We start from the raw sequence: 21,099 nt of genomic DNA, 5'->3' as shown, positions 1-21,099 counted from the left end.
CAAATTAAAATCCATGAAGATGGGGCTTTTCCCTAAAGACTAGTACTAGAACTTTATACAGCGATCAGCCAAACACAGAATTTACTTCCAGTTCCCACCAGGAAATCTAGGACATGTGTGTTATTTTCTGTGCTTCAGCTTGTCTCTCTATAACACCGACAATGACAACTGTTAATACGCAGATGGATGTGGAGATTATAAAATTTGAACCAGGCCGGACGCAGTAGCACACACCTGTAATTCCAGCACTTTGGGAGGACGAGGCGGGTGGATCACGAGGTCAAGAGATCAAGACCATCCTGGCCAACATAGTGAAACCCTGTCTCTACTAAAAATACAAAAATTAGCTGGGCGTCGTGGCACGCACCTGTTAAATCCCAGCTACTTGGGAGGCTGAGGCAGGAGAATCGCTTGAACCCAGGAGGCGGATGTTGCAGTGAGCTGAGATCACACCACTGCACTCCAGCCTGGTGACAGAGCGAGACTCGGTCTCAAAAAAAAAAAAAAAAAAATTGAACCAGATAAAGCCCATGCGTAGTTTTCCTACTGCCCTATTAAAATGGAAGCAGTAAATTCAACCTGATTCAGTTACCTTTATTCAGAGATAAGGGATTATTAAGATTTTCCAAAGATAATGCAGTTTTGCTGTTCTAACGTCAGGAGGTTTATTTAAGGGGGAGAACATTAGCAATCAAGGTAACAAAAATTCTTCTGAAGCAGAGCAAGACCCTTTAGGTAAAGCGACTGCCACATGCACAACCAACTCCCAGCTCAGAAAGCAAACAACGAAACAAAACAAAAAAAGAAACAAACGTGTTAAAATTTAAAATTCCAACAAAAATTCCCAATATCATCCCTAAGTTTTTATTAAATAATCCCAGTAAACATCCAGAGAGGAAAAAAAGCCTTTTTATGTTTACATAGATATAAAAATATTTATATTTATATAAAAATATAAATATATAGCTCACTTATAAAGATATATAGTTCATTTATATTTAAAGATATAAATACAAATATAGTTCAACATTTTAGACAAGAATAAAAATTTAAATAATCAGAAACACAAATGTCCTCGTGGCTAGATTAAGTTCCTGATTCTTATCATAATTATAGTAGTCCTCCCTTATCTGTGGTTTTGCTTTCCATAGTTTCAGTCCAAAAATATTAAATGGAAAGCTCTAAAAATAAACGAGTTTTATTTTTCTATTTAGTTAATTTATTGTTATTATTATTTTTTGAGATGGACTCTCGCTCTGTCGCCCAGGTTGGAGTGCAGTGGTGCAATCTCGGCTCACTGTAACCTCCATCTCCCAGGTTCAAGCGATTCTCCTGCCTCAGCCTCCTGAGTAGCTGGGACTACAGGTGCATGCCGCCACGCCCGGCTAATTTTTATATTTTTAGTAAAGACGGAGTTTCACCATGTTGGCCAGGATGGTCCCGATCTCCTGACCTCGTGATCCACCCGCCTTGGCCTCCCAAAATGTTCGGATTACAGGCGTGAGCCACCGTGCCCAGCCTATATTTAATTTTAAGAAAGAGACAGGGTCATCCTATGTTGCCCAGGCTGGTCTCAAACTCCTGGCCTCAAGAGATCCTCCTGTCTTGGCCTCCCAAAGTACCAGGATTACAGGCATGAGCCACCATGCCCAGCCAACAATAAGTTTTAAATTGCGCACCATTATGAGTAGTGTGATGAAATCTCAAACCCACACAGTCCAGAAAGTGAATCATCCCTTTGTCCAGCATCTCCATGCTGCACATGCTACCTGCCCATTGATCACTTGATCATTGCACTTGTGTTCAAGTAACTCTTACTTGACTTAATAATGGCCCCAAAGCGAAAGAGCAGTGATGGTAGCAGAGTGTCATAATGGCTCTATTTTATTATTAGTTGTTGTGAATCACTTACTGTGCCTCATTTGTGAATTCAACTTTATCACAGGTATGTACACATAGGAAAAAAACATAGAATATATTGGGTTTGGTACTATCTAAGGTTTTGGGAATTCACTGAGGGTCTTGGAAGGTATCCTCTGCAGATATGGGAAGACTACTAGAATTTTAAGTATCGGTTCAATGTTTTAGTATTTTCTTTGCAGCATCTCAAACCTTACATAGGAAATAAAGATAGAAGTTCCTTAAGCTGTTTTTTGTGTTTTTTTTTTGTTTTTTTTGTTTTTTTTTTTTGAGACGGAGTCTCGCTCTGTTGCCCAGGCTGGAGTGCAGTGGCGCGATCTCTGCTCACTGCAAGCTCCGTCTCCCGGGTTCACGCCATTCTCCTGCCTCAGCCTCCCGAGTAGCTGGGACTACAGGCGCCTGCCACCACGCCCGGCTAATTTTTTGTATTTTTAGTAGAGACGGGGTTTCACCGTGTTAGCCAGGATGGTCTCGATCTCCTGACCTCGTGATCCGCCCGCCTTGGCCTCCCAAAGTGCTGGGATTACAGGCTTGAGCACCACGCCCGGCCTAAGCTGTTTAATTTGCATGTGTTTTCCAAAACGTACATGTATTGCTAATATGACAAGCAGTGCAAGTAATTTGCTAATACAGCAAACATTAGCAAATCCTAACTCTCATACTCCCCTTCTTTTCTAAAATGCTTCTTAGGTGAAACCCAATTCCGACTATTTTCTTGATTTTCCTTTTTAAAAAAGGACTTGAGATACTTATACTTAAAGCAGAAGCAAACCCAGGCCTCTGTCAGCTAGTAGAAAAATAAGCTGTCCTCAATTCCTACAAATTTTCCTAAATTATAGCCACACAGAGCATTTGCTGTATAAATACATACACTGTGTTCCAAACACACTCTTACCTAAGATCCCTTAGACTACACTTCAACGGCCTAAGCCCATTAGGATCCCCCCACATGGACAAACCTCCTCTGCACACAGCGAAATAATGCTAACCCCTCTTAGGGAATGTTTTCTGGTATTTATCAGTGTGCCTCACATCGCTATTAAGTACGTATCTGTACTGCCTGCCTGGTGAAAAGAAGCTTTCCTCAAGGGCAGAAAACACAACGTGGCAAGCTATAGCCTCCCCGTGGAGCCCCACATCTATCATCTTTGGCTTTCAGACTATCAGGAGGCTGCTGACCCCCAACTCCTTTTAGGTGGTTCTCCCACCCTCAGCTCTCTGAAGGAGGACTCATTAGTGACTGTATTTCAACTCTGCAGCGCCATCCCTATAGCTTATTAGAGCCCAAGAAAACCAAACTGTACGTAGCATTCTCTCCCTCAAGGGCTTTCATGAACACACAAAGGCTGTCGCTAGATAAGGAAGAAACTTGACTGGAGGTGAGGATAAGTCTGAGCCACAGGTGGCATGTCAACACCCATGGGTGCATGGTGGCTTGCACCTATAGTCCCAGCTACTCGGGAGGCTGAGTTGGGAGGACAGCTTGAGCGAGGAGGTCGAGGCTGCAGTGAACCGTGATCCCGTCACTGCACTCCAGTCTGGGCAACAGAGTGAGACCCTGCCTCAAAACAAAAACAAAAACAAAACGTAACAAAAAAACAAAGAAAACCCCCCAAAAAATCATGGGTGGACTCAAACTAGGCATCTGGAAGAAGCAGTTAGTCCAGGAAAGGAAAACAGAAATACCCAGACAGATAAGGGAAGATGAGAAACAGACAAGACTGGATCTGGCAGAGACCGGATCTGACAGGGCCTGCCTGTGCCCTCTAACTCTTGTGAGTCTTGGGATGTGCATTTGGATTCTAGGAGATGCCTTGTCCCCTTCAATAAGCCCTATTTCTAAACATAAGCTACTTTAGTAGCTTTATGCTCCTTCCAATTGAACCAAAGCCAAGCAAAAGGCCCGGCTTGCACACTAGTTCACTAATTCCCACCACATGATCCCCTCAATCTCTGTGTGCAGACCATTCTATCCCACCACTGCATCCTCCACTTTCCTTGATCACGTTATCTGATCCCTGACCACTTTCTACCTCCTATTCTGCTGATGGGCTGTCTGTCCTATTACAATATATAATCCTTGAAGGCAGGGACAATATGATTCATCTGGTGTTCCCTCAACAGTGGCCAACCCTGGGATAGCACAGTAAGTGTCTGATAAGCATGTAATTAATATTTCTGGTTAAGGTCAGAATCCATTCAATCAGGGACTTTCAGTATATATTAAGTTCCCTTTGGGTATTATAAACCTATCTCTTAAATAAGATATTCTAAATAGTTGTTGGATTATGGGCTTTTGAGGAAAATAAGTATCTTGATGCCTTTCAATATTGTTCTTCCAAGTAGATATAACAGCTTATATAAATCATAGCATCTGCTATAAGAAGCAGTAGATTACTGTAAATAAGCACTCAGCTGAGGAAGACATTTAGGAAGAGTGACAAGTTAAGCTCTCACTTGGGCTAATGGGGCCCATTCAGTTAGTACAGGAATCTGAAAAGCAGCCTACCTACCTGGTCACACAGCCATGTTTTATCATTGAAAGTGAATGTATCAGTACACGAAATAATTTTAAGAGTGCATAGGCCGGGCACAGTGGCTCATGCCTGTAATCCCAGCACTTTGGGAGGCCAAGGTGGGTGGATCACGAGGTCAGGACATCAAGACCATCCTGGCTAACATGGTGAAACCCCGTCTCTACTAAAAAATACAAAAAATTAGCCGGGCATGGTGGCGGGCACCTGTAGTCTCACCTACTCGGGAGGCTGAGGCAGGAGAAGGGCGTGAACCCTGGAGGCAGAGCTTGCAGTGAGCTGAGGTCGCACCACTGCACTCCAGCCTGGGCGACAGAGCCCGACTCCGTCTCAAAAAAAAAAGAGTGCATAAGAAATTCCAAATCCTAACAACTAGGAAAGAGGGAGAATAGAAACATCTTAGATCTTATATTAATATTTTTATATATAATTATTATTAATATTAAAAGCTTATCATTGGTAGCCTAAGTAGTTTTGTCTACTGAAGAAATACCTTAAAACCTGGTCACCATCAGAATGTTTTGTTCCACATTTTAAAAATCTGAAGTCTCTCTTCTCACTATCTCTCCAAGTTGGAAATATATTGATCTCAGTCAAGATGACATTTAAGTTGCTAAATACGTAAAGCAAGAAAAGACACTGATATTTAAGAAAGCCAAGAAGAGAAATATATGTATTTAAAAAAAACTTTGTAAAGCCATATGTTGTCAGAGTCCTACAGAAACTTGGTGTCTATTTCCAACATTAAGGGCAAATGGAGAACCTAAAAGTCCCTTTTGTAAACAGACCACCTAAGACAGGTGATTAATGCTAAAAGTCCGAATTATGACCAAAAGTATTTCAAAAACACAAAATCAAACATGGCTAACAAAAGGCTGAAAACAAAGTTAATGAACAGAGTAAACGGAATTGGAAATTGCTACTAATTCTGAAAACAGTTTGCCTACTTTTCTATTTAGTCATTCAATTTTTAAAACTCATCTTTAGCCAAATTCTCAAAGGTATTTCTTTTTGAAAACACTAACAATTATGTGGTACTAATAAAATGTTTTAAATATATTAACAAAACGTCCATGAGTAACATGTGATGCTTTAGCACGTCTTAATTTACAGGTCACTGAAAGAGATGAGCTGAAACCCGCATGTGTTTTGCCAGGGTTGCTGGAGAACCTGAATAGTTAAGGGAAAAAACCTGCATTCCAGACTGACTCAGGAACAAGAGTGACTAGATTTGATCATTACTGCAATTCAGTGACAGGTAGATGGGAGGGTTCATTTTACTATTCTTTCTACTTGTACATAAGCTTGGAATTTTGCATTTAAAGCACTGAAAATTTAAATAAATACATTTAGTCTAGAGGAAACAGCCAGTTTCCTAAATTTATAACTGCATGTGAAAAAGGAAAAAAAAAACCCAAGATCCAAATTGTGTCTGCATGACTGCAGCTAGCATATATGAATATATACATGAAACAGAGAATCAAATGCTCTACAGCAAAATGTTTCAGAGACAGCCTATCTTGTATATTTTCATCTTCTCAAAGCTTTTCCATACCAGTCCCTTTTTCAAAGAACATATCCAAGAAGAAAGTAAGAAAAATGTCATAACTGAGGGTTTCCTAAGTACCAGACATCGTTGCAAATGTTTTATGTGTAGCACAGCACATCATAATCCTCTGAGTTAGTAATTACTCCAATTTATTTAAGATAAAACTAGAACAACTAAAATCAATGCCATTTCTAAGCATTCAAAGAGTATATTAATTATAAAGTTTAAACTACTCGGACTTAGGCATATAAACCAAGACAAAGCATGTCCTAGACCATATATACTTCTGTTTCTGGATTTCAATGACATTCTTTAAATTTTCCTGGAATACAAAGAAATATCACATCTTAAACTATTCTCAACAAAAATTCTTTTAATAATGAGGAATACTGAAAATAGGATCTCGAATTTAATTGAGAAAGAGAACTGGAAAACGAAAACATTCTCTGCTTGCAACTTAATGAGGCGCTGAGAGGCAGCGTGCAGCTGATGAAATGCTGCTGAAGTAATGCAAGGTATCAGCATGCTGTTTCCAAGTGATGGCCTTATGTAAAAGCAAAGGCGGTAAAATGCTGCAGGGTGTTAGAATATTTCCCAATAATCTGGCCAAACTCTGCTTCTGACATTCTATATAAATACATTGTTATATCCACACTTTCATACTCAGAGTTGGAAAATCCTGTCAAAGAACCTTGTTTGATAGATAAGCTATTCTAATCTCAAAGTGTTGAATGAAAAACAAATGGGGGGTGGGGTGGGGGAAGAGATGAGAGAGAAATCAAAATAAATAGGACAGGAGACAAATGTGAAAACACGAGCAGATGTGTACACATAGCCTAGATTCTGCTATTCTCTCTCTTTCAATGTAGAGCTAATTTTCTTATTTTAAAATATTCAAACTGGCTTCAACTTTTTTAGCACTAGAAGAAATCCTACGGTCAGTAAAGCAATCCTTACATTTATACAGACCAGAAATGCATAAAATATATCCATACTCACATACAGACAGCCTGATCCCTCCATTCAAAAACTGTCTCACTCAATATGAATTTGAGATCTTTCAAATTCCAAAACCACAATGTATATGTGCCTATGATTTGTCAGTTTTCAGCCTACAAGGGTGAAGGGTGCCCATAGCAAAGTAATAATGGTCAAGAATGTACCAGACCTTCTACCACAGGATAATGTATATAGTATACCTTCCAACTTGGTAAGATTAAAAAGACCACCTCTGTTGTTTGCTTTTTAATTTTAATTTCATACAACTGTAGAATGGAAAAAGAAAGGTTGAGAAACAATTCTTGTCTGGGAATCCCATGTTCAGTTAATGTATTTTAGAGAGAAAGTTGGGCAAAGGAAATGGTTTTGCTCAACTCATCTAACAGGCAGTTTTTGCTTTGTCCAGGCACTGCTGTGCTTTGTTTGTTGATCCTGTTAATCTACAGACGAAGCGACTGTTCATTTAAAGCCAGAAGGTTAAAGAGACAGAGAATAGATAATGTTAAATGGTGGAAAAGAAAACAGGAGAAAGAGAATATACCTGTAAACCAGTAAAAGAGATGATAAAGCCACATTCACCTAACTTTCCTAATTGGAAATCTCTGCCTGCATTTGAGGCTTAACCTGTTCAAAGTTCCCTCCAGAGACCTGCCCTGCAGTGTAAGTTACCAGAGACACCAACACCTTCAGGAAGCCCCTAGCCCCTAGCTTCAAGAAGTGCACTGCATATTATTAATAGGAATACAGAGGCTGGAAGAGCCTGTTTCAAGTTATCTCTCTCTCTTTTTTTCTTTTTTTTTTGGGCAGGGGGATGGAGTCTCACTATGTTGCCAGGCTGGAGTGCTGTGGCGTGATCTCGGCCCACTGCAACCTTGGCCTCCGAGTTCAAGCAATTCTCCTGCCTCAGTCTCCCGAGTAGCTGGGACTACAGGCGTGCGCCACCATGCCCATCTAATTTTTGTATTTTTAGTAGAGACGGGGTTTCACCATGTTGGCCAGGATGGACTTGATCTCTTGATCTTGTCACCAGCCCGACTCGGCCTCCCAAAGTGCTGGGATTACAGGTGTGAGCCACTGCACCCGGCCCAAGTTCTCTCTTTAAAAGAGGAAGAATAGTATGGGGACTTATCCAATTTCTTGTTTAACTGACAATATGTAACTTTTACAACACTTGCCTGTGTGTTTCTATCATAAAGTGAGGACATGGTTTAAGACTGTGAGGACACAGTCTAAGACTGAACAGGCAGCCTTCCCGGACTGGTCGGGTGACAAAGAGCAATGATGCCCTTAATACAGCACCTCAGGGTATCATGAATGAGGGGATGGACGGGATGATCTCCCACAATACTTTTCACACTATTATTTTGTAATTTGAATTCCTTCTCTCCCCAATCTAACCTACTCTTGGAAACAAGCTAATTTTTCTAAAAGTGTCTTGACCAGAAAGCATTCATGCTAAAAATCTGCCATAGCTTCCACTTATCTCCAGAATATGACCCTCTAATTTGCAACCTCATTCTACCTTTGCAATTTTCTAAATTTTCTCCACAATTTAATTGTATTAATAGATTTATAAGGTCTTTATGGGCCAAGAATGGTATCCCGCTACTCAGCAACACCTGACACAAAAACCTAACGTGCCCAATAAATATAGACTAATTTGCCTGTATTAAATTTGGGAAGAAATAGATTCTTGAGATGTAGAATTGAAGTACACTTCCTTTATTCTTCTCGAATCCCAAAGCCTTTGGTTTAAATAAAACTTATGTTTTTTAAAAAACTTCATTTCATCCCAAAGAAACAGGACAACAAAATCTAACAATTCTAATTTTTAGCCCCTGGTTTTAGAATATGTTTCAAGGGTAATATTATTTTTGTTTTGTTCTATTTATATTTATAAATTCCTCAGGCCAAAATTTTGGTACTATAATAGTTTATTAAGGCAAGTGGCCACTTTATGCTGTTAAATGATGAATGACTGCCAGGCGCAGTAGTTCGCACCTGTAATTCCAGCACTTTGGGAGGCCAAGGCAGGTGGATCACTTGAGGTCAGGTGTTCGAGATCAGCTGGACAACACGGTGAAACCCCATCTCAAGTAAAAGTTAAAAAATTAGCCGAGAATGGTGATGGGCACCTGTAAACTCAGTTACTTGGAGGCTGAGGCACAAGAATCGCTTGAGCCCAGGAGGCAAAGATTGAAGTGAGCCTAGATTGCGCCACTGCACTCCAGCCTGGTTGATGGAGTGGGACTCTGTCTCAAAAAACAACAAAAAAAAAGATGAATAATTGATGTAGTCATATTTGAGTTGTTTCCATAATGCTATGAGAGGCACTTCTTGCTTCTAGTATAGAACAGAGGAAAGGCACTGTTTTCTATCAAGGAATGCCAAAAGAAAATAACAACTCAGAGTCTGCTGTGGTCATCTATGATTCACACAAACTACTCTAAACACTAAACAAAAAGAACAATATAAGGATCTTGTATGCTTAATGTGTACAAAGCATACTTCGTAATATTACAACCAAATATTTTATGTCATACTATGGATTTATGACTTTACTATTGAGTTATCATGGCCTTTGCATTCGAAATGGATAAAAATAAACTGAAGGCAAATCTGGACTATGGGCCAACATTCCACAAACTCTTGCCTAAACATCTCTTTAGAATTCTGTTGATGGAAGGCTGGGCGCAGTGGCTCATGCCTGTAATCCCAGCACTTTTGGAGGCCAAGGCAGGTAAATCACTAGAGTTCAAGACCAACCTAGCCAACATGGTGAAACCCCATCTCCACCAAAATACAAAAATTAGCCACATGTGGTGGCATGCACCTGTAATCCCAGCTACTCAGGAGGCTGAGGCATGAGAATCACTTGAACCCAGAAGGCAGAGGTTGCAGCGGGCTGAGATCATGCCACTGCACTCCAGCCTGGGCGATGGAGTGAGAGTCTGTCAAAAAAAAAAGAAAAAGGAAAAAAAAAGAATTCTATCAATGGAAAGAAATGATCTCTGCAAAAGGAAAGCACAGGCTCCATTTTATGGGCGGCTCTCTCAGCATAAGCTGGATACAGAACTCCTGCCCATACCGCTCCAATCTCTGTGCCAGAAATTGACCATCCTCAAGCATTTACCTAATGATGACTAGCGTGCTCTAAGTCGGAGCTAAGTGTTGGATAAAATCCACTGTAAGGCATGATCCCTAGAAATGTTAATTCTCACAACACTTGGGGTCTGTAGGGCTTTTGCCTACAGAAGCCACAGTAGGTCTTTGTCTTAGCTCAAAATGCTGCCTCACTGTGAATGGCTTCAACAACAAAAATGTCTTTTGTCACAGCTCTGGAAGCTGGAAGTCCAAAACCAAGGTGCCAGCATGACCGAGTTCTGGTGAGGTCTCTCTTCCTTGCTTGCAGACAGCCACCTCCTCGCTGTGTCCTCATGTGACTCTTCTTTGAGCAGGGAGAAAAAGGCAAGCTCTTTGGTATGTTTTCTTATAAGGGCACTAGTTCCATCACGAGGGCACATACTCATGACCTCATCTAACAATCATCACCTCCCAAAGGTATCATCTCCGAATACCATCATGACTGGGGTTAGGGTTTCAGTATCTAAATTTTGGGGGAACACAAACATTCATCCCATAACAGTCCTCAATACATACTTGAAAAAAAAGGGGGGAAAAATCTCAAATGATGCTAACACAAAATATTTTTTAAATGCATTGAAAGGCAGGTATTTGAACGATGACTAGGCAGAAGCAAAACTATTATGATTGGAAAAGAGGAAAGAATACACAAGCACGAAGAATTTGGAAGACTTGGGATTAAACAAAGACTCAATTTAAACCATAAGATCCAAATTATCTTCTCAAACTTTACAAGAGTTTATAACCAAGAGCAAAGATAAAAGACTGTGTTTTTACTTTTTCTCTTGAATCTTGCTCTTGACCAAAAACTGGATCAAAGAAATCAAGGGCAAAGAAAACACTATGAATGATAACAACAAAACAAGCCAGTAACACAAAATACAAATTCAGAGAAGCATGAGACTTTGAAAGGAGCAGAGTAGATAATTTACAGTCAACGATCACGTTAAGCTAAGCACCAACATGTATAATGCAAAGCAATCCTTTGGAAAAACAAATTAAACAAGTAAGTTAAACTGGTGAGCAAAAAGTCAAAATGACGTGACAGTGATGAGTTCTGTTGGTTTTGTTCTATCCTAGGACCAGACTGCTAACAGCCACCTCAGACTTAGCCAGCTAGCTCTCTCTAAAATATTTTGGTCATGAGAGACACAAAGTGAGAACACAAAGTAAAAAATTCATCCACCACTATCGGGAGAAAAAAAAAAAATCATTAAATGAGTAGCTCTGTTAATGGTAACTAATGGTTTCCACGCATTTTTTTCAAAGAAAAAAAAAAAGAAGAAGAATTTGCCCAGTGACGGATACCAGAATACTGTGAATTTTCATGGTGCTGAATCAAACACCCATCAACCAGGAATTCTATACCTAATGAAGCAATTGTTCAACAATAAGAAAAACACTGTTCAACAATAAGAATGATTAAGATGAAGTCATCCAACAAAAGGGAATCAAAATATTAACATAATACAGGGTTTGAGATCATTTGATGAAAAGACTAGCTGTAAGCAATGAGTCCAGTTAAAGACCGACCCTATGAATGAGAATTATGGCAACAGAGGAGACGGTAAGATTGTAACTTTGAAAATATAAAAATAATACAACTTATAAAACCTGTGAGAAAGAAACATGGTAACATTGTTGAGAGTATTCTTTTCCTTGCGGCTCCTAGCAATGAATCCATCAATACTGTTTAAAAAATAAAAACATGAAGTTAAAAAAAGGAAGGCAAAATAAACTTTCCAACACATGCACACACACACACACACACACACACACACACACACACACACACACACACACACGAAAATCCAAGCCTACAAATGAGAACTATTCATTATTTCTAATTATAAAAGAAAAACACCAGAATAGCTACAATGTGGAAAGTGGCAGGAAGATCCTGAAATATCTATAAAGAATGTTCTAGAGAATTCAAGATGCACAATTTGATAGAAAATGTCAACACTGTCTAAAATTTCTGAGTAAACTTCTCTCCCTGCTGCCTGCTCAATACTCCCCAAAAAGCCACTTAAAGTCCTAATGCATGATGCACTCCCTCACCTCGCCCTGTCCAGCCTACAAGCCTTTTCTAATCCATACCCACTGTGTTGCAGCAGTGGGGTCATTCTTCTATTTCGCCCATGCCATTCTTCATTCCTCTTCTGGTAACAGCTCCTCTCCCCACACCACATGGCCACACCCACAGGGCCAAGATGGGCTAGTCCTGATATTGAGTCCCTGACGATACGGTGGCAGCTCCAAGGGCAGATGTGTAACTCAAAGCAGTGCCAACCACAAGCACTCCCTGATAATGCCCATGGGCATAACAAAGTTGGGATGCCAAACTGGGACTAACTACCAGAGGTCGTGGCCACCAACGTCCCTGGTCTCCTCCAGGACGCCCATCTTAGCAGGAGAAAAGGAGTAAACACATAGCAGGAAGGTAGGCGGAAACAAAAGAGACTCTAATGGGGAAGTTTTAGGCAGTACTGACTCTCGGTTCCAGCACCTAGGGATCTCATTTCTGTGTACATTTTTAAGAAATTGGGTAAGCATCCCCCTCACTATGATCCTTCCCATCAGTGGGAGAAAATATTCTCAATATATAAAATACAAACTGTTTAGGGGGTTTTTATCACCTGGCAAAAAAGAAACTGCCTAATTAACCCACCCTTACTATCTCCCCATTCTTCCTCAGAAAAGGAGATGTTCCCTCCCCTTTCCAAGACCCAGCCAATCACATATCTACTGGATCTCCTTTCTGCCTAGTTCTTACAGAACTGAGTACTATAGTTATAGCTTAGTGTAACTTTGTACTCCTGGGCTCAAGCGATCCTCTCACTCAAAGCGCTGGGACTACAGGTCTGAGCCACGGAGCTCGGCCAAAAGCCAGTTCTTAGAGACACCAGCGGCTAGTGCTTAGGATGGATATCAGTCCTTCCCACAGTTTAGTTTAGGCTTCCTTCGGCCCAAATTCCTTCCATTTAAAAAACAAAATCACGAAGCCTTTCCTTTGTGTCTTTTTGCCTCTAGGTCTTTCCTCCAGGAGTCCACAGCTGACTTCACCATTGACCCCCGTTGTTTTTCCTGCAATGGACTGCAACTTAACTTCTCCCCATGCTATTCCACAGGGTCAACAATGACCTTTTATTCGCCAGATCCTAACAATGTTTTGTCACACACACACACAAATGTCCAAAAACAAGATATGAGCAAAAGAGATTCCTGGGTGTCCTAGCAGTGAAATGCAGGTGTTGTCTTTCAGACCCTGAGGGTGGTGGGGAAAGGATTATCTGATTCTACAGCATGTTCCTCCGGTTGACTTGCTACTAAAGAAGCTATTTTACGATTTACACCCTTAAAATTCTTACACCTTTATTACTTACATCCTTACAAGCTATTTTGCACCCTTACAGCTTTGTAAAGATGGATACTGCAGACACCTCATAGCAATGCAAGTGTTCCTGTACCATGGAAATAATTTGGCAATATTCCAGATAATTCCAGATGATTCCTGTTCATAGCCATGCAACTCAAGTGTGCTGGGGAAGGAATTTTAAATCTCTCCAAGTCAAAATCTCTCCATTTTTCACATCTTACAGTTCATCTCATTAATGAATTGAATAAAATATTTGACATGTGTTCAGTCTGCATGACAGACATGATTTTACCTTGTCAAAAACTACACTTCAACTGCTTTCTGTTTGCATCATGCTTGCACTCTTATCTTTCCCCTCATTTAGAAATTTACATGGCTTGACTTCCAGCATGTAACACCTCCTACTTCCTATCCTATCTCTCTGGCCACTGCTCATCTCTCTCATGGGGAATCGTCTCTCTTTGTTTGCCTTCAGTGTTGCAATTCCCCAAGATGCTTTCCTTGGGTTCTTCTCCACAGGTGTCACTGAGTGGGTAAAACCAGTGCAAGTACTTAGCATAGTAGCTGACCCTTTGTGAATGCTCAGTGCTGGTGGTATTAGTGTCACGGTCACCATGTAGTTTTTAGATTGCTAAAATTATGATTTTACAAGCTTTTCTTCCCCTTTAAAGAATAGGCCCTGTGTTCTGTTCATCAATGCACACTTAGTATCCAAAGACATATGTCTGAGGAGAAAGAGAGCACCACAGGGCTCTAGAAAGGCATATAATCATCTTACATCAAAATGTATTTAATGAAAGATGTATTTAAAAGGACCCCAAACAAGCCTTGTTCCCTGACTTGTGACATGCAATGAAGTTCTGGTTGAAGGTATGGAGGGACTCCTCATTTCTACCTTCCTCTCCCACTTGCCTGATCATGGGATCTAAGACCCTTTACAGCTCAGAGTCACTGGTGGCTCGGGATAGCACAGAGAACAGCACTGTTCCACGGAAACAGAATGTAGCTGCCCATGGAACCTCAATTTCCTCGCTGCCACATGAAACGTCAAAAGAAACAAGTGAAATCAATTTTAATCACATAGTTACAACTCAGTAACATTTATGATGTATTTAACAACATATTCAAAACATAACTACTTCAATGTTAAATCTATATAAAAATGAATGTGATCATTTTACCGGTTTTCTCACATTATATCTTTGAGACACGATATTTATCTTACACTTACAGCACACATCAGTTTCCACTAGCCACATTTCGAGTGCCAAACAACCACATGGTGCCAGTGGCTACAGTACTGGACAGCACATGGCTAGAGGCTGCAGCATGGCAGTCTCTGGGAGAACGAAGACATATGGCAGGGGACACAGTGATAAAGCAAGAGGGTGATTTGTTTAAATGCAAATCTACAATCACTCCGCTTCCTTGAAAAAATAAAGTCTACGCTGGGTGTGGTGGCTCAAGCCTGTAATCCCAGCACTCTGGGAGGCCGAGGAGGGTGGATCACAAGGTCAGGAGTTCGAGATCAGCCTGGCCAACATGGCGAAACCCTGTCTCTACTGAAAATAAAAAAAATCCCAGGCGTGGTGGCGGGCGCCTATAATCCCAGCTACTCGGGAGGCTGAGGCAGGAGAATTGTTTGAACCCAGGAGGCAGAGGTTGCAGTGAGCCAAGATTGTGCCACTGCACTCCAGCCTGGGCAACAAGAGCAAGACTCTGTCTCAAAAATAAAATAAAATAAAGAAACAAAAAAATAAATAAATAAAAAATAAAGTCTAGTGACTTCCTGTTGCTATAAAATAAAGCCCAAATCCATTAAAATGGCTCACAAGGTATGACATTAAGGCCCTTTCTTACTTATGGTGCCTAATGTTGAAGAATCTGGCTGGTGTATATCATCTAACAAGACTTCCGTGGGTGGGTGGTAGGCAGAGGATAGATAATACCAGAATTCCAAGAGGAAGGTGACAGCAAAGGGCTAATTCTCTCCACCCATGGTGGCCACCAACAATCTGGTAAAGTCCAGAACTGGGAAGAACCACTCTGTGCTTAACACTTTGATACAGTTTGGCTCTGTGTCCCTACCCAAATCTCATGTCGAATTGTAATTCCCAGTGTTGGAGGCGGGGTCTGGTGGAAAGGGATTGGATCATGGGGGTGGTTTTAATGGTTAAGCACCATCCCTCAAGTGCTGTCCCGTGACAGTGTTCTCATGAGATCTGGGTGTTTGAAAGTGTGTAGCACCTCTCCCTTCACACTCTTTCTCCTTCTTGCTCCAGCCATGTGAACATGTGTCTGCTTCCCCTTCACCTTCTGCCATGATTGTAAGTTTCCTGAGGCCTCCCCAGCCATGCTTCCCGTACAGCCTTCGGACTCATGAACCAATTAAACCTCTTTTCTTTGTAAATTACCCAGTCTCAGGTAGTTTATTATAGCAATGTGAGAACAGACTAATACACCCTGGGACAAACAACAGGCTAAGACAGAAAGTAAAGCTACCCAGGCATTAGTAGGATCTCTAGGTGAAACGGGAAAACAGGGTGTTCCCGGGGTCAAGAAGAGTAATTTTTGTATGGCACCATACAAATGTGAAAACATCTGGTTATTCATACGTAAAACTAAGGGAGGAAAAACTTAGATGTAAACTATGACACATGTATCAAAACAGTCGATTCACCAGAAAAGGACAATTTGGTCAATGCCATAAACTAAATTTTAATTCTAGCCTTTAAAAAAAGTTTATTTAACACTCAGAATACAAAATCTGTATGCATATATTAAAAAAATAAAATGGAACCAAAAACATTTAAGTATGCACAGAGTTCCGATTTATAAAATTTATAACTTATCTACATAATTGTACCACAAGAACTTTTCAGCAGAATGTGAATATTATTTCTAAAATTGATACTTTATAAAAGTCATACACCCAGGCAAAAGCTGATTTATTATCAATCCACACTTAGTAAATCAGCACACAGAATGTTCTTGAAAAAAATACATATAATGGGCCATACGCGGTAGCTCATGCCTGTAATCCCAGCACTTTGGGAGGCCGAGGTGGGTGGATCACAATGTCAGTAGTTCAAGATCAGCCTGGCCAATATGGTGAAACCCTGTCTCTACTAAAAATACAAAAAAATTTAGCTGGGCATGGTGATGGGTGCCTATAGTCCCAGCTACTCAGGAGGCTGAGGCAGGAGAATCACTTATACCCAGGAGGTGGAGGTTGCAGTGAGCTGAGATTGCACCACTGCACTCTAGCCTGGGCGACAGAGCAAGACGTCATCTTAAAAAAAAAAAATACATACAATGAACTTAAGTATTAGTGATTTCCACTATTCATCATTTCACATCACGGTTCATACTCTTTCAAGATAAAAATTACTTAATATGTAATATATTGTGATAATGTAGATGCTTTTTGCTTCTCAAAACACCAATTAGTAATTAGAGATTGTCCTTTCTTAAACAGAGTGCTATCAAAACAAATTAAACCTTTTAATAATAATTTTAGTATTTACAATTTAAAATAAAAGGATCTCAATAGAATAGTAATATTAATTAAACAACAAACATTCATTATCCAAGTAGGCTAAAGAAAAATTTCTAGTACAAAAAGGATTACAACAAAAGAAAATGTTGCCAGACTATCTGCTGTTTATAATGAGTGTCAAGAATTTTGCTTTGCCAACAAGCATAAGACTAATTACTTCCAATGTTCTTAAGATGCAGTCACATGTTAGAGATAACTATCTAAGAAGTGTGAGATAAAATGCCTGGAACTCCAGCTATTTTTAATTGAATAAGAAAGGAGCACCCTGTATAGTAACAGCAAAAAGACTACAAAGAATTAAACAAAAATGAAGATCTCCACAAAATGAGAAAGGATGATTTCCAGGATATAAAGTTAAGTTAAAAAAAAAAAAAAAAGCAAAGTGCAGAACAGTGCCCTTTGTATTTTTTTGTGCAAGAAGGAAAAATATGTTATTTTCTTTTGCCAAAAAAATAAATCAGGAACAATGAAAATGTTTATCAACAGAGAATGAGTGAAAAGTGAGCTTTCCGAGTATATTTCATAGAACAAACACAACAGTCAAAAAGTAAAACTAATAAGGGAGGAAAAAACTAAAATATAATAGAATACATACAGATATAAATGAACTAAAATATGTATCAAGCTGGTAACAGAAAAAAATTAATTCTAGCACTTTTAACCAAAAGACCTTGACTGTAGAGCCGTGGTGAGATATATACTAAAGATGAAAGGAAAGTGGAGGGCTGAGCATGGTGGCTCATGCCCGTAATCTCAGCACTTTGGGAGGTCCAGCCAGAGGACTGCTTGAGCCCAGGAGTTTCAGACAGCCTGGCCAACACAAGGAGACCCCATCTCTACTAAAAATTAAAAAAAATCAGTCAGGCCTGGTGGCATGTGCCTATAGTCCGGCTACTCGGGAGGCTGAGGTGGAAGGACTGCTTGGGCCCAGGAGGTCAAGGCTACAGTAAGCCATAATCATGCCACGGCACTCCAACCTGGGAGACAGAGTGAGGAAAAAAAAAAAAGGGCTGAGACATCTTAAACTTTACTGTTTAGTGATGGTCATAATATGACATCATAATTTTAAAAAATTTATATGTATATCATAGGGTAATGCAAATAAATATATCAATGGTATGGCGAATCATTAGGAACCAAGATTTTTACTGTAGGGTTAAAATACTGATGCAAAATATAAGAAGTTAAATTTTTTGGAAACAAATGCATGTGATCCAACATGGACTGCTAGCCACCGGAGAGGACTTACTTCTTGGCAATACTGCAGGATGCCTTCCTTGGTATCAATGCAGGTTTTGGTCCCTGATGGATCTGAATCCCACTTCCCATTCTGGACATTCATGTGCATGTTCAGTCTGCCACAGAACATGGCAATCTGGGGTTCAGCCAGCAGGCCAGCATTGCCATCAGTGGGTACCTGAAAGAAGAAGCTTCAGTTAGTTATAGTATCCATAGCTTCAAGGCAGAGGCTAGGGGGAAGAACAGGGATCAAAAAGAGTTCTATTCTTGCTCATTCTTAATTAGGAATCAGCCCGGTCTTCAACACTCCTTTAGATCAAGTGCTATGTATGCTACAGACATTTCTAGCCACCTATGAGAGAGTGCTTTCTTTTGCACTAAAACAGAGAAGGAAATTACCATACCGAAAGGAATTTATTCATTAAAAATTTATACATTTTCCCATATGACATTTTGTGGTACCTGCTGAAAGGTTCTGACAACAAAATAACATGTTTTTCTATAATAAATATAATCACTGTGGAGGCTACCGCATTCTCATAATAAACTCCACTGACTCACACAGAGCACAATGCCTGCCAGGCCCTGCCACCTCTCAGCACTGAGAGCAAGCATGGTGTTGGTAGTCAGCAAGTGACTGTATTATGATTTTGAACAGAAAAACTCACTGTAGAATTCACCATCCACTGGCCGGGCACGTTGGCTCACGCTTGTAATCCCAGCACTTTGGGAGGCCGAGGCGGACGGATCACAAGGTCGGGAGATCGCGACCACGGTGAAACCCCGTCTCTACTAAAAATACAAAAAATTAGCCGGGCGTGGTGGCGGGCGCCTGTAGTCCCAGCTACTCAGAGGGGCTGAGGCAGGAGAATGGCGTGAACCCGGGAGGCGGAGCTTGCAGTGAGCCGAGATTGCGCCACTGCACTCCAGCCTGGGCGACAGAGCGAGACTCCGTCTCAAAAAAAAAGAGAATTCACCATCCACAAATATAACTGAGTATGTTGGCGATCCCACCTGGTTTCCCCCAGAATATTCTCTGGTTATCACTCTCTCAGCTCTTAAAAAGTCTGTTAAGGGTGCTGGTGTCTCCTCTCCCAACCATCTGCAAGGAGCAAACATTTTCTCAGTTGCAGCTCTGCATAGTGCCTGCTGGGTAGTAAGTAAGGGGTCCTAGCTATTACCATTGCAGGCAACAGACCACTTCACAAAAATAACTTCATGAAAAAGGGTGCCTTCTGTATTTTCAAACCCTTCTGTGTACAGGCATTACCTTTACAAAAATTTTTTAAAAGAGAAAATGGAAGTCCTGAAATACCTGTACTATGTCACTTAATAGCTTCTGGTATCTCAAAAAGAAAAAAAAATTTGGCAAGAAATGAAAAATATATCCACAGGAGTAAAGGTGTTACTTAAACCAATCAATTAGAAGGCATATTAATCATGATAGACCCTCCCTTGTCAAATCCAGCTGCTGGGGAAATGTGAGACATCCATGCCAAGAAGAATTAACTTCCAGCAGAAGCCATTCGTTCACACACTCAAGAACTGGGTGATTCCATGATAACTTGTATCATTCCTAAAAACTGTCCACAGGAGGAAAAACACCAACTAAAATTGCACTGAGAAATTTTCGGTTAAAGAAATGAAATAGTTTCTAAACATTTCTTCCCACATAAATGTAAAATAGGATACCTCTGGCCATTTTAGTCATTTTTACACATATTTCGTCAAAACCCAACGGAGGACCTAGGTCCTTATGACAACAACAAAAAAAACAGGTCTTTGACTGAACCAAGTCATGAGTGCAAAAGCTGCTGGCAAAATCTCTAGAACCATGTTTTCAAGTAACTTTTCCAATATTTAACGAAATTCTGCCTTTACATTGCCAGATGGTTAAGTCAAAGCAGCCGATGCCAAAATATCCAGATCATCTGCAGAAATAGCTAGAACCCCTCAACTCCTCCATCTGAGCCCCTTGCCACTTCCTGTGACTTCCATGAAACTGGGGGGTCTCATTCTCTGACAAATGCAAAGCAGCAGGCTAAGTAGAATGCGCTATAAATTTAAATTTCACAGCTTTCCTGAGGGATTAAGAGGAAATTCATTGTCTTGATCTTAGAAATTAAAATGCAAATGTTGCCAATCTTACTGAAATAAGTAGTACAGATAATAACACTGCAAAAATGTTAAAGAAAGTCAAATAATAATCAGATATCTGTGGATAAAGCCCTACATCAGATGCTATGGAGGGCCGTGCCCTTAAGGAACGTACAATCCACTAATGGAATCGCCATTGTTCCCACAGTACTTTATTCTGTTCACCTTCCGAATTCATTCCTGTCCCGAAGATTTCCAGTTCTGGCAGCATGTTGGTAACTGTACGGAGACACTAATGAGCCTTTACCACAGCTGGTAAATATTCTGTTGAATCAATCTCCTCCTCTCTGCCTCAAACGCTCTGTACCTCTGTTTATCCACAATCTGTTCATTACAATGTCTAAGGAAAGCATTCTACCTTCTTGGTCAATACAAATGCCCTTGATTCCATTTCCTCCCCGCAAGGAGCATTTAATTGACAATTTCTCTCCCCAGGGTAGCCAGCCTCCAAGAAGGCCTCCAGTAGTCCCTGCCTCCTGCTATTCACAGACCTTGAGCAACTCCACAATGTATCAGGGTCTGTCTGTGCAACAAATGGAGTACAGCAGAAGTGATGATGGTGTAACTTCCGAGCATATATATATCAGAATTAAAGATGCTGCAACTCTTTTAAAAACAA

General features: G+C 40.4%; 1 protein-coding gene across 6 annotated transcripts in view; it reads right to left on the bottom strand.

The window, feature by feature from the left end:
• The window catches only part of APP (amyloid beta precursor protein), a 287,239-nt gene that overhangs the window by 208,947 nt on the left and 57,193 nt on the right, over window positions 1-21,099 (bottom strand). For all 6 annotated transcript variants that reach the window (XM_058427839.1, XM_032174825.2, XM_032174826.2 and 3 more), the window contains exon 2: window positions 18,334-18,501. In XM_058427839.1, the coding sequence (XP_058283822.1) occupies window positions 18,334-18,501 (168 nt within the window). The remainder of the gene's footprint in view (window positions 1-18,333; window positions 18,502-21,099) is intronic.

Source organism: Hylobates moloch, unplaced genomic scaffold, assembly GCF_009828535.3.
Source record: "Hylobates moloch isolate HMO894 unplaced genomic scaffold, HMol_V3 SCAFFOLD_14, whole genome shotgun sequence".
In the NCBI taxonomy this organism is placed as follows: Eukaryota; Metazoa; Chordata; class Mammalia; order Primates; family Hylobatidae; genus Hylobates; species Hylobates moloch.
Note: the sequence above shows the minus strand (reverse complement) of the source record. Positions and strands in the feature narration are given on the sequence as shown.